The following is a 14,238-nucleotide window of genomic DNA, read 5'->3' as shown; positions in this document are numbered from 1 at the left end:
AGGCAGCGGGCAGGACGGGGCAGGAACAGGGATATTAATGTTTCTGAAGTGGATCTGATTTGATACGTCTTGTTCCATTGTCAGCATCTGTTTAGCGGGATTTGTAATACTCGGTGGCTCTGGGTCACTCATGCTTAGCGTGGGATGTGGCCTTGCATACCAATTTTGTTATTAAACACAGTCCTTGCCTCCCCCACAACCCATCCATCACCTCCCACCCCAGCCCCCGCCTGCTCTGAACTGCCCACCATATTTCAGGGCCCAGCTCCCTCCTGCCTGCCACCCGATGCCGGAGGGCCCGGGGCTGACAAATTGAATCAGGGGGAGATCATTCCTAACCTAACACAGTTTGCAGCGTGTTGGAGGAAGAATTGAGTCATGTCAGCCCCATCACCCCGATCCCGTAGGAACTAAGAGCAGGCTAAGACCAGAGTGCTGAGGAGGGAGCCCCAGGACAGAGAGAATCTTCAGGGCTGATTCTAGCTAGGTAAAGCCCCTTTCTTCCCATGCTCTGCCTGGCTGGCACCTGTGTCCCCTCCCAGGGGCCAGCGTGATCCTTGGCACCTGGCGGAAGCTGAGCTAGGTCCTAGGCCACTGGGTTGAGTCTACTGAGCAGAACTAGACTGAGCTGGCTGATCACGCTGTGCTTGCAAATGTCTTCTCTTGGGCTTAGCTTGCTAATCTACCCTCATTCATGAGACCTGGGCACCAGGTGGAATAGTCACCCTGTTCTCTTTCTTTCTTGGCAGCAAAAATTCCCTTCTGAAGGATGCCATGGCTCCAGGCACCCCCAAGGTAGGTGGCCAATTATTCTTTCCCTCTTGCCCATTCCAGCGTAGGCCTACCAAGGTGTGACTCCTCCTGAGAGAAAGATGCTCCCCCATGGATCCCACTGCTGCCACTGTTTGCACATCAGCCTAGTACCTAGGACGGCTTGGTGTGTTGGAGTGCGACTGGGGGTGCAACATCCATCTGTGGTCTAGTAGGAGAGGGATGAGAGCCAAAAGTGGCTCAGGGCGTGGGCATCACGGACACTCAAGCTGGGGAGACTCAAAGGAGGAAGGAGGGCTGTAAACTGTGAAAGAGAGTGTGGAACTCTGTACAGACAGAGGCCAAGAAGCCAGTGCGCTCTCTCTCTCTCGCTCTCTCTCTCTCTCTCTCTCTCTCTCTCTGTGTGTGTGTGTGTCTGTGTGTGCGTGCGTCGTGCGTCTCTCTGCGTACGCGCGTGTGTGTGTGTGTGTGTGTGTGTGTGTGTGTGTGCGCGCACAGGCATGTGCACTTTATAAAGAGCCAGAGACGATGTTGGTCCATCCATGAAAGAAGCTCGAGCAGATCATATGGAGAGAGAGGAAGAGGAAGTAGCTCCTCTTTGCCCGTTGACATGACTTCCCACAAGGAGCAGGTGGGAGAGGAAGAGGTGCTCACTGGATTCCTGGCCTCCTCCCTCTGCATAAGGCTGCCCCCTTTCTCCGAAGTCCTCACACTACTCCCTGGTGTGTGTCATGGTGACTGAGAAGCAGGTGTTAAACCCTGGGGAAACAGAATTAGTCAGTGAGTGGGCGTGTGGGGGGGATGGGGACAGATGCCAAGAACCCCTCAGGGACCTCTGTACTTTTGATCAAGATAAAGTGAGGGAGTTAGGGGTGTCACAGGAGACCATACGTTCCAGTTCTCTGAGGAAAAACGCTTTCAAAATGTCTGGGCCACCAGCAGCCCAGTAGGGAAAGGCGTGTGAAGAGGCCCATATATTTGAAAGCCCTAAAGTGACCTTGAGAGGGTCATTTTGGGAAAAGACCAGTGACAAGTATCACCTTCATGACTTTGGCCAACCATCCCTTGGGCCTTTAAAGGGGGAGAAGGCAAACTATTGACCTTCTTTCAAAACTTGCAAGTTAAAGCTAACTTCTAAAGGAGGAACAGAGAGCCCAGCCCACCCTGGGTTTTTGCAGCCCTGGAAGAGAGAAGGATGGGGAACCAGGCAACTGTGGATCGGAGGAAGCAGGAAGCCACACAGGCCTCGATTGGCCCAGACTACCATGTTTAGTGGTGAAGTAATGAAGGTCACCACCAAGCTTCTAGGGCAGCCTCTACCTGAGTCTGAATGGTGGGGCTGAGACCCTGGGAACCAGAAGCGCTTGTGTTCTAAGGACCAACCCCAGCCGGCACGCTCCTCGTGCATACCTGCCTCATACACGTGCCCCAGAGGTCAGAATGTGTATCCAGCAAGTCTTAAGCACAGACACATTCCTACAACCTCTCACACTGCCATCCCGATCACAGGATGCAGAAAAAAGGACCACTGCTCACCCGCTTCCAGATACAAGCCCCAAAGCTGAGCAGTCTCTGCCTTCCCCTTGGCCTTGACCTCAGCTTTAGGGAGGAAGCGGGTCACATGAGAAAGAGGTAGGAAGCAGAAGGTTGAGACTAAGCGAGAGTCTAAGAGGACAGGCAGGGAGGAGGGAGGGAGGGAGGGAGGAGAAGGAGAGGGCGAGGGGCCCTTAGACAAGATTGATGGCCTCATTGCCATTAAGAAAAAAATTAGCCGGTGGCGGCTATCATATTAAAGGGTGAAGAAGCCGTGAATTATTTTCTTAAAGATCTTATCGCTTACAATGATAATTTTACCTTCCAAAAGGCCACTTTTAATGAGGCGAAGAGCCAGGCAAAAAGTCATGATTTAATGCCAGGATTTTTTTTTTTTCAAAACACATTTTACTGCTTTTTGGTCCATGTTTAAAAAGCGCCAGTGACCTTTTTTTATTCCGCTTGCCCCAGGTGTAATGCTGAGGCCTCTCAGGGCTTCTAACCTAGAGAAAGCCAGAGACAGACAAAGAAAAGCTTTGTTACTGTTGGGGCCCCACACACTGTGGCACACTGTTCTCTTTTCCCAACATCTTCCTTGGAATTGGGAAAGAACATTGCCTGATGTCTTTCTGGCTAGGCCTGCCACCCTCCAGGCCTCCCATGAGGCTTGTGTCAGTGAAGAAGTCCCGTTTGGAGCCAATCCCACCCCAGGCCCTCTGCAGCCGCTTCTCTCCTCCAGCTCCTGGGCCATGGATGCCTCAGGACATCCAGGCTCATCGGCAGCTGGGGAACCAGACCCCCTCACTACCTAAGGTCCTTGCCGAGGATGAACAACATGGCCACCGCATTCGGGTCACATCCTAAGGTCCAGTCAGAGATGAAGGATAAATGACCGCTCCATCCTCCCCAAATTGCTTTCTTTGGGCTGTCACTGGCGATTTGGCATGGTTCTCAGGCTGGGGAGGACTCCTAGAGAACTGAGTGCTTCCGACTTAGAGCTGTGCAGGCTGAAGAAGGGAGGGGGGATGGATTGTTTTTAGGCCTCTGAGCCTCCCCCCCCCTGTTTGCAGCTGAACAGGCCTTGGCAAGAGCTGGCTCTTGGGCTGCACATGCCGTGTGGCGTTTAGAATCGTGGTGCTCACACACAATTTAAAGTAGACAGTTTATTAATCTAAACCGCAGGCGTATGTAGAAGAGGCCATCCGGGATTGACGGAGGGGGATTAGTTTTGCTGGAGGTTTTTGCTGGGGTCATCACCGCAGCGCAGGCCTAAATGGACCCAGCATACCTCCCCGGCTTTACGCTGGAAACTCATACATACTATTTAATTTACTGTCTCCATAGTGGGGCTGCCATCGGCCTATATTAGGGGCAGGCAAGGTGGCAGGTATGTGGCTTTACCCCCCAGTACTTCACGAGGGTCCCAGAGTATACGCTCTTGAAGGAAGAACAAAGCACATCCAGTTCCATCTCCTGAGAGTGGGTTAGCAGCCCCTCCTTACAGAGAGCTCAGCAGGAGCGAGGGTCTAGCCAGGTGCTGTGGTGCACGTCTGTAAACTCAGCATGTGAGAGGCTGTGATAGGAGGATCTCTGGGGGTTCCAGGCCAGCCTGGGCTAAGGGTGAGACACTGTCACAAACGAAATAAACAACCAAGGGTCTATACGTAGACCTAAGTCCACCCATCCTCTCTCACAACCGGACTTCTGTGCTTGACCATGTCACTCCAGGATTTTAGAGTAGTTCTCTGCCACCCTGCCTCCTTCTGTCTGGCTTCTAAAACTCCCTGGGGACCGAGAGCTCCTGGGTACAGAATGCAGCTCTCACCTGGTCTGGGGCCATGTGTTCTTTTCTTCTTCCAGTCCCTCCTGTTGTCTGCTTCCATCAAGAGGGAAGGAGACTCTCCAACCGCTTCCCCACACTCTTCTGCCACCGAGGACCTGCACCACTCAGACAGATACCAGGTGAGGAGGGTGTGGCCGGAGGCTGAAGTAACCTCATCCGGGTGGGAGATTCACGCCCGTTGGTGATGCTAACTCCTGAAGATGCTGAAGCTGTTTTTGATGCCTTCTGTGTCCAGTGCCCCTCAACTAACAGTCGTCAGGGAATGGGCCTTATTAAGCAGATGGATTTTAGGGTGAGGTGCCAGGTTCTTTGGGGTTCTGCTGGGTCTGAGCACCTCTGAAGCATCCTGTTTATTGCAGAGTAGCTCATGGGATTCTTGTCTTACGAGGGCCTGGAAAGCATAGGCCAGGATCGCTGAAGATTTCTGTCCTCAAAAGCCAGATCCCTGGAGCCAAAATAAGCACTCATTCCTGCCAATCCTTGAGATCAGGCCCAGGGAGAGAAGCAGACAGATATTGCCTTTGGGGATCGTAGTCAAGCAGGAAGGAAATAAACCTGCTGTCTTAAAAGATCAGAGCAGGAAGGGAACCAGAGTAACTGTACATGGAGTTTCTCTGAGTGAAAAGGCGAGGGACCTTCCTCCAGGAGCCTTGGTCTGGGAAAGAGAACCCTGCTTTCGAGAACCCACTCAGGTGACAGAGAACAAGAGCCTGCTCCTGGGACCATTTGCTTAAGTGGCATCGGGGCTTCCCAGGTAGCCCCTGTCTGAGAGGCAAAAGAACCCTGACCTCACATGGAAGGGCAGAACAGTAGGGACCGATAACCTGGGTGGGCAGCCAGGATCCCTGTTGACGTCCAGGCTGGAACTAAGGAAAGGTGTCTTCTCAGACTTCCCTCCCAGAGGACAGCCTGGCACCGGGATGCCAGGCTTCCAGAGTGGAGTGCCAATCAATCACAGCTGGAGGCTGGAAATGTGACTCACTGGTAGAGCACGTAGCAAGGATCTATCTATCTATCCAGCACCATTCAGAAAAAGAAAACAAAATTTCCTAGGTCTCAGAGTAAGCTGGACCCCATCCTCCACTGGCATCTCCTTCAGTATGGAGTGAAAAGGCACAGCCCGAGGGGCTGGAGAGATGGCTCAGTGGTTAAGAGCACCAGCTACATTTCCAGAGGACCCTGGGCTTCCAACCATCTAGAATCCCAGTCTTAAGGGATTCAACATCCTCCTCTGGCCTCTGTGGGCTCCACACACATGTGGGGCACATGCATACATATATTCATACACACCACATGTATGTAAAACACCAATACACATAAAAAGGAATAATAATGGAAGATATGTAAACAATAAGATGCAAATCCCAGAGTGCCAGGGCTGGGGAGAAATCCATGCATTTGTGGACACTGGTTTGTTTTTAAATTGTGCAAGGTGTGTACATGTGTGTGTGTATGTACCCAGGGAGGACATCGAACCTCCTGCAGGTGGAGTTACAAGGGGTTGTGAGAAGACAGACATGAGTGCTAGGAACAATCTTGGGTCCTCTGGAAGTGGTATTCTTTGCTGAGCCATCTCTCCAGTCCTATGAACCCTGTTTTGAGAGAGACACCCAGTCAGCCCCTGGAACACTGCACTGATCAGACAGCCAGGTTGGAGGTGGAAACATGACTGACTCTAGGGACTTGTAAGGTGACAAAACCCTGTCCCACAGAGCTTCCAAAGGAGAGGCAAAGAGAGCCCTGCCCTCAGAGACCTGTCCCCCGCCCTGTGCTCTCAGCAGCCTGAACACCTGATGGGGAAGGGCCAGGAAGCAGAAACTGGCTCAACTTCCTGAGGCCATTCCTATCCTCAAAGTTGTGTTTCTTCTGTTCTCTGTGGAACATGAGGAAAGCGCACACGTTCCTCTCTGGTATTTATTTGCAGCTTGTGACAGGGCATGGAATCCTCCAGAGCACATTCGGGCACCTCTCAGAATTCCCCTTTGTAGACCCTAAACAGCCTTGCTGACTCAGAGACAGGTTCTCTTCTCACCATGATGCCCAGTCCGTCCCCAAACTCACAGTGGTCCTCCTGCCTCTGCCTCCCAAGTGTTAGTTTTATAGCTAAGTGGTACGATATACAAACATTTCAGGGTAGTTTCGGTTTTTTGGGGCGTGGGGAAGGTTGGTACAGGGTCTCATCCGATAACTCAAGCTGGCCTCACACTCCATGCAGCCCTTTTGCCTCGGCCTCCTGAACTCAAGGGTTTCCCAGTGCCTTCTTGGCTGACAAACCAGATTAAGCCGTTCATAGCTGAAGTCCAAGCCCCTTTCATGGCGCCAAGGCACTCTTTATTTGGATCTGATGTGTAATCCCAGCTTCCACTTGTGGACTCCCTCCCACAATGCCTTGGTCTTGTCCTACTGAAGTAAAGCTTCCCGTACTCTGAGCACGCCCTCTTCTCTGTCTCTTTACACAGGCCACTTTGGACAGGAATCATTTGCCCCACTAACTTCCATTTGTCCATCAATATCCTACTGAGACAGTGTCTCCTCCGAGAAGTCTTCCCAGATCATCTAGCTCCTCTCACCCTTTGTGCTCCATGTTTCAGCACAGTTACCCTTCATTGTGATCACCTGCTCAGATATGTGTCCATTACATACTAATATACAATATTCTGCCCCAAAATTTATTGACTTAGCACAAATTAATATTTGCCTTTTTTCTCTCTCAAAAAATTTTAAATTATTATATATAGTATTTGGTTTCATGGTGGCATTTTGCATGAAATGTGCTTTGTTGGTTTTCCTCCTGTCTTCTCTGCAGTCCTCCTGACATGACCTTTCACCCCATGCCCCATAGCCTCCTTTCTGTAACTCTAGTTCCAGGGCTTCTGACTCCCTGTTCTGACCTCTGAGGACACCAGGTATTCACATGGTGCACATACACATACGAAGGCAAAACCACTCATATATATAAAGATAAACAAATCTAAAATAGTTTTAAAGAGTGGAAAATTAAAATGTACCATATACACATGTAATGCCTTCCAGACCCACCCATTGGCCTGCAAATGTCATTATTTCATTTTTCTTTACAAACTGCATAAAATTCCATTGTTCAGGGCTGGAGACATGACTGACTGAGTAGAGAGTTCACTGTGTAAACTCGAGGACCAAGTTTAGATTCCCAGCATCATCACAGAAAGCCAGAAAGCACTGACTGGTACCTATAGCTCCAGAGCTTGGGGGCAGAAGCAGGAGGATCCCGAGGTCTTCCTTACCTGCCAGCTACCAGAGATAAACTTTCAGGCTCATGAGAGACCAAAAATAAAGTGGAGAGCTAGAAGAAAGACTCAACATTGATCTTTGGCCTACACACACACACACACACACACACACACACACACACACACACACTTTTCAATAGTGTATATAGAGTACATTTTAAATTTTCCATTCTATAAAATTTTTTAAGCTTTATTTATTTCATGTATGTGAGTACCCTATCACTGTCATTCTCTTCAGACACATCAGAAGAGGGCATCGGATCCCATTAAAGATGATTGTGAGCCACCATGTGGTTGCTGGGAATTGAACTCAGGACCTCTGGAAGGGCAGTCAGTGCTCTTAACCGCTGAGCCATCTCTCCAGCCCTAAATTTTTTTAGATTTATCTTTATGTATATGAGTGCTTTTGCCTTTATATGCATGTGTGCATCATGTGAATACCTCATGTCCTCAGAGGTCAAAAGAGGGAGTCAGATCCCCTGGAACTGGAGTTATAGATGGTTGTGAGCCATCACTTGGGTACTGGGGACTGAGCTTGGATCGTCTGCAAAAACAGTTCCTTCTAAGTGCTGGGCCATCCCTCCAGCTCCTCATTATCTATTCTTGTTGCTGGACATCTAGGCTTATTCCATTTCTTGTTACTGTAAATAATGTAGCAATAGTGGGTGTGCAGGATGTGTAGGATGTGCATGTGTGTCTGGGGTAGGGTGTAGAGCCATGCCTGACTAGCCATTCCTTCACCTTCGCTGCTCATTCAGAACTGGCCTCACATATTCAGTTATACCGCCCCTGGTTCCTGCCCTGTCCACGTTACATTCCCCCTCCCCCTCCCTCTCTTTCTTTGAAACAGGGGGACAATGGGATTTGAATCTCATGCATGCTAGGCAACCATTCTGGCTACTGAGCCACCTCTCACCTTCTAGTCTTAGCAGATGCTCTAAGTATCCCACTAAAACAGGGGCCAGTGCTGCAAGGCTTCTTGAAACCAGAATCTGGAAGTTACACAGCATCAATTCCATCACTATCTACTGGGCAAAGCCAGACCCAAAGTCAGTAAGGGAGGTGGGGAAATGCTGTTCTGGAGCAAACCCACAAAGAACAGCAATCACATTTAATCTCTCACAGTGAATCAGACTCTTAACTAGACTTGGAGTTCCCCCAAAGCAAAGACCTTGTCTTAGCCTTCCTTTGCTCCAGTGTTTATGTGGTTCCACTCCTGCCCAGACCAGTGTCCTTGCCTTCATTATGGCTGAGTCTAAACGTGATGCAACAGAATTCGTAAGTTTCCAAGCACTGTAAAAGGGAAATCACACAACTCCAGCGGAGAAGATAATGCCGACCTGGGTTCCAGGAAAGAGTAGACATTCCTCTTGGAGAACAAGAGAGAAAAGATATTCTAGATAAAGGCCATACTGTGTGTAAAAGTGTTCTAGATAAATGCCATACTGTGCATTAAGAGCACAAGAGATTTAGTATGTTGAGGGACCTGTGAGAGTTCAGTTTCTTTCTTTTTAAAAAAAAAATAATTTCTTTGAATTTTTATTTTCTTTTTTCTTAAAGATTTATTTATTTTATGTATGTGAGTATACTGTTGCATATACTTCAGACACACCAGAAGAGGGCATCAGATCCCATTACAGATGGTTGTGAGCCACCATGTAGTTGCTGGGAATCAAACTCAGGACCTCTGGAAGGGCAGTCAGTGCTCTTAACCACTGAGCCATCTCTCCAGCTTCATTGAAAAGGAATATGCTCCCAGGATTAAAGTCAACCATTCCCTTGGATATGTTTTTGGAAAGTGAAATTGGCAGGACATGAAACTGGATACTAGCTAGGCATCTCCTGTTCTTTTCTGCCAATATGCTGGACTTTAGAAATCACTGACAGCTGGGCATTACCAACTACCCAGGAGGCTGAAATGGGACAGGTCGCAAGCTGAAGCCAGGTTGGGCTCAGGTTCAAGGTTCAACTTACATAGGCCCTGCTTCAAGGTGAAATAATGAAAGGTGATGGCCGTGTGGTTCAGTAGTAGAGCATTTGCTTATCATATTCAAGGCTCCACTTTGGTTTAGTCCCTAACACTGGAAAAAAGAAAAATCACTGAACTAGGCAGAGGGCATTGGTTTCTGGTTTGGATCCCTATTCATTTAACCCCTGCTGACTATCTAATCCACTTCAACCACGATGCTACTTTACCCATGGCAACTCTCCAAGCTACAACTCTTGGTCTCCAGACTTTCCTAATAATATAACATGTGCGAAACAAGTTAAAATTTGAAACAGAAGCTGTATGTCCCATATGCTAGATTGTTCCTGGGTTAGTCCAGACTTCCATTATTGTAACACATCCCTGAAGTGATCAGTTTATTTTGGCTCTGGGTTGGCCTAGTTGCTTTGAGTCTGTGATGACACAGAAGCCATCTCACTAAGCCCTACCTCTTCCAGGTTCTACTGCCCTCCCAAGAGAACTAAGCCAGAGAGCAAGCCTTTAATACACTGGCCTTTTAGGGACACTCTGTGTTCCAGCTCTAGCAATTCCCCAGCTCTTTGTTGGCCTAGGGCTTGCCTCACGCCTGCTATCCTGCTATCTCTGTCATGCTAAACCTATGTTTGGTGACTAGACAGAGGTGAGCTGCCTTCCAAGAAAAGAAAATTTAAATAGTGAAAATACACATGATCCGAAAAAAGTTAAGGAGCTTTCTGAGAAAACTCAAGAGACAACAAACCCAGTAATGGGGTAGGAAAAAAATGGAGCCTTGCGGGAGTCTGACAGATGCACAGCAGTAGGCAGTGATATCTGAACCAGAGCACAGTGTTCAAAAGATCTCTAAGTAGCTTTATGTGGCTGTTGGGGGGTTGTGGGGTGGGGGAGACACAAAGGATGGATAGGTGTGGTACAACAGACTGGATAAATGGCCAGGGCAGGGCAGGGCAGGTGGGTCAAGTTGCAGATTTTCTCTGCGGTTAATCCTTGAAAGAGTGAAAGAAAAAGAAACATTAATTTTGCAAGAAAGAAAGATCAGGTGTGAAGTGAGGAGGACTGGTTTTAGGGAGAGACCTTGGAGGTCAAGAAAAAAACACCTGCAATTGAGAGTTAATAATAAACAAAACCTTTGAAAACAAGGTAGTCACTGAAGAAATCCTGGGGGACCTCTTCCTATAGCTAGGAGACATTCTGGGCTCTGGGTTTGCCCAGATGAGCCTTACCAACTCCAACTCCGGAGTGGTCAGCCCACCAACGCAAATTTACACAAGCGAAGAGGTGGATGCAATCTTACAGGAGGCAAAGCTTCAGGTTGTGTATGAGATAAACCCAAGGTGCAGACAAGAAAATTTTGAATATCTAAAGGTTGATTCCCAAGATCTAGAAGATACAGTGTGAGGGATGAATGCTATTAAGGGAACCGCTGGAGTACACCTCAACAGGTGATACTGAGAACCCAGGAGGAAGGCGCCTAGTCTGGATCGCTGTTAGCCTTATGGGCACGTGATGTTTATGGGAACTCCAGGAATGGCCTGCAGGCAAGGAAATGAAGGGTATCCTGAGCTGAGCTAGAGGTGTGAGGAAATCTTCCTGTTGGGCATTGGCGGAGATAGGCCCCGCAGATGACGGGAATTGCTATGCTCTCCCTGGAAAAGCACCGCTTTGGAGGTGCTTGCCCTAGGCCCGTCACTTAAAGCAGGAGCCTGGGCCGATCTCAGGGGCCGATGGAGCATGGTGTGGTGGGAAGCACCAGTGGGCGGCCCAGGCTGGGGCGGAAAGTCCTTAGGGGCTGTGGGAGGGGCCGGAGGGGGGCGGCCCCAGCCAGGTAGTTAACCCCTTTGCAAGCCGCAATTTCCTAGCCCGGGTCTGCCCACCCCCCACCTCCCACCCCGTGAACTTTCACCTCCAGCGCGTTACGGCGACGGATCACGTGATCAGGGCCAACATGGCCGCCGCCGCTGCTGGGAGCTGAAGTGCCGCCGCCGCCGGGCAGCCGGGGGGAATCCGCCCGCATCGCCGCCCTTGCCGGCCGGGCTGCTGCGGGGCCCAGAGCGCCGGAAGCTGGGGCTGGGGCGGCACCGCGCGGCGGCCTCGGGCTCCCGTTAGAGCAGCCCGGGCGGCTATGCCGAGGGCCCGGAGCGGCCGGCGGAGCAGGGAGGCCGGCGGGAGGGAGGAAGTAGGTTTGTTTACGGGCTGTTTGGGGCGGGGCGGGCCTGGATGAGGGTCGGGTACTAGGGTACGGACCGGGACTCCAGGCCGCGTGTGACGCTCTGTTCTCTATTTTTGCATCTGCCGGGGATTTTCTCCCAGACCTTCCTGCGAGTGCGAGCCAACCGGCAAACCCGACTGAATGGTGAGTCCGGTCCGGCCCCTCCCTCCGCCCCACCCCCGGCCTCCTCCCTCCTCCACTGCCCGCAGCTCCTGGCTTGCCTGGGTCTCTTCATCATCGGGCCAACTGACTTCTTGCAGTCACCACGTCTGAGAGTGCAAACCAAGGCTGCCGCCCTCAGTTTCCCCGTCTGTCTAATGGAGGGTTACGGTACTCAGCTCGTGCCCAAGTCTTTCTAAAGGTCCGAAAGAACCCTGGGGGACAATAAGTGTCGGAGAATGAGGAACAAGCTACACAATTCCACTCGGGAGCTCAGCTTTGAATTTGCAGACTGCTGGGACCTCACTATACAAGTCGGCAGGGCGCTGAGAATGTTTTTCTTCTAGTTTTTAATCAGTGCCCAGTAGTGTGAATGCAGCCTCTCTGCTGAGACTTGACAATGCAATGAGATCTGGAGTTCCCACGGCAACAGAACTAACTCGTCCCAGAGCTCTTTGAGTTATCAGTCGGCCCACATTTCACAAAGGTGATCAGCGTGGGCTCGACAGCTCTTAGAGGCCTTTTCTGAAAGCAGGCCGCGTATGCACTACCTGGCGGTCCCCCTTTTTGGATTCAAACCTCTGGAGCATTCCTGTTTGCTGAACACAATTGAATGGTCCAGCTTTTTGTGCTGACTGAGGTGTGGTGTAAGTTGGGGTTCGCTGTAAAGGGCTTTAGGGTCTCTGGGCCAGCTGGTGAGTAAGAACGTGGACGTTTAAGATCCCCAGCCCTTACCATTTGATTGCCACCTCCAGGCTTATCCCAGTGTGAAAAAGAGAAGAGTACTCATTGTAGGGCCAGTCCCAGCACCTCTGAGAGGAAAATACTACACGTTTTATTAATAAGGAAACTGAGACTCTGGTAGTTGAAATCATGTGTTTCATATCACCGAATTAGTGTAGTGGCCATGATTAAAGTTTGATTATCCCTAAAACCTTTGCTGCTGCAGCCATGTCAAATGCTTTTGACTCGTAGAGACAGCTTTAGGGACTGAACTGAACTCCCTACCACACTCAAGGAAGCTTGTTCAGGGCTTACAAGAACGGCGAGGGTAGAGCCAAGGCTGCCCTGCTGGCCTAGGACTTTCCACATGAAACCCAGCCCATCTGGATAGTTTTCTGGCGCTGCAAGAATTCCTGTGCTGACCTAGGTGTCCTGGGCAAGGGGAACATCTGGCAGTACCATGCTCAAAAATCTTTTTGTCTTGTTTTGTTTTGAGATGAGTGCTACCCCACCCCCACCCCCATGTAGCCCAGGCTAGCCTGGAACTTATAAGCGGTCCTGAAGTCTCAGCCTCCTGAGTTGTAGGATCACGGGCATTGACCCACCATGCCCCGATTCAGTTACCGAGTTTTACCAAACCAGGCTCTTACCAAAGAGACACCTTTAGACCAGGTGAGACTGTAGGAGACCTTTGTTGGCACACTACTCCACACTGCATTTCCAGAAACTTCGTGGAGCCTTCCCCCAGTGCCTTTCTTATGTCTTGCATGCTTTCTTTGTCCCTAGCTCTGCAGTGTCAAGCCTGCCTGAAATTCCAAGCAAGGCAGGGATCTGCATCTGTATGAACAAAGGGCCCAGAATATAGTCCCACATCTATAGTGGAAACACAGGGAATTGTAGAGATGAGTTAGACTCCAGACCTAGGTTCTAAACGTTCATGGGCAGTTCTTGTGGCCTGGTAAGCTCCCCTTTGGTTTGGCTCTTTCTAGGACTGCTGTCCTGCGCTTAGAGAAACCTCCCACCTCAGATCCTCATCAGGCAAAAAGCTGGAGCCCTAGCAGACTCATTGGTCTCAGCGATAAGGCTGAGGTGGGCAGGCTCTGGGTACAAGGGGGCGTCCTAGTCAGGCCTGATTTCTTGTCTTGCCTTTGATACCTGTGGAGTACTTAGACATGTTCCTTGGTAAGGTCTCTTCATCTGTTACGATGTAGGAAGACAACCATGCTTCAAGATATAGGTGTAAGTGAGCCTCTCTGGTACTGGCTCTTAGACTACCACCCAGGAGACCTCTAACCTTTAGCAAACAGACTCTCACCTGTGTTTCCCTCCCCTGACCCTTCAGGGTCACCATAACCTGAGAAAGTTCTTCCTGGCCCCTCAATAGCAAACCTTCCCCTCCTTGACAATCTCCCTAACCTTTCCACCATCAGTCTGGTCTTAGAGTGGCCATCACTTATCCTGCTGCATTCTGGGAGTGGCAAAAGGGAAAGAATCTCTTGCTTTGACCCCTTCCTGCTTCAATGACAGGAGGGCTGCAGAAAAGGATTAGTGAGCTAATTAGAAATGATCGCATCTCTCAGCATTAATTAGCAGTGCTGTGGGCTTGCAGTGTGCACTTTGGAACTGAGCCCCCTTTGGGACACCATGGCAGGCAGGCAGGCCTCTGCCTCTGGGGCCTGCCAGCCCTCTGTACTAATTAGAGGTGATGGGACAGGTTTAGGTAAGCACTAAAGCCTGTCTTCTCCAG

General features: G+C 50.2%; 1 protein-coding gene across 7 annotated transcripts in view; it reads left to right on the top strand.

Moving 5' to 3' along the window:
- Positions 1-14,238, top strand: part of Rnf220 (ring finger protein 220) — a 219,720-nt gene that overhangs the window by 190,824 nt on the left and 14,658 nt on the right. For 2 of the 7 annotated variants that reach the window (XM_032899960.1, XM_032899951.1), the window contains exons 1-2: positions 11,345-11,576; positions 11,711-11,753. In XM_032899960.1, coding sequence (XP_032755851.1) covers positions 11,523-11,576; positions 11,711-11,753 — 97 coding nt within the window. In that variant the 5' untranslated portion in view covers positions 11,345-11,522. The other 5 variants (XM_032900005.1, XM_032899979.1, XM_032899989.1 and 2 more) reach the window with 5 other exon arrangements.

Source organism: Rattus rattus, chromosome 1, assembly GCF_011064425.1.
Source record: "Rattus rattus isolate New Zealand chromosome 1, Rrattus_CSIRO_v1, whole genome shotgun sequence".
NCBI lineage: Eukaryota > Metazoa > Chordata > Mammalia > Rodentia > Muridae > Rattus > Rattus rattus.
Note: the sequence above shows the minus strand (reverse complement) of the source record. Positions and strands in the feature narration are given on the sequence as shown.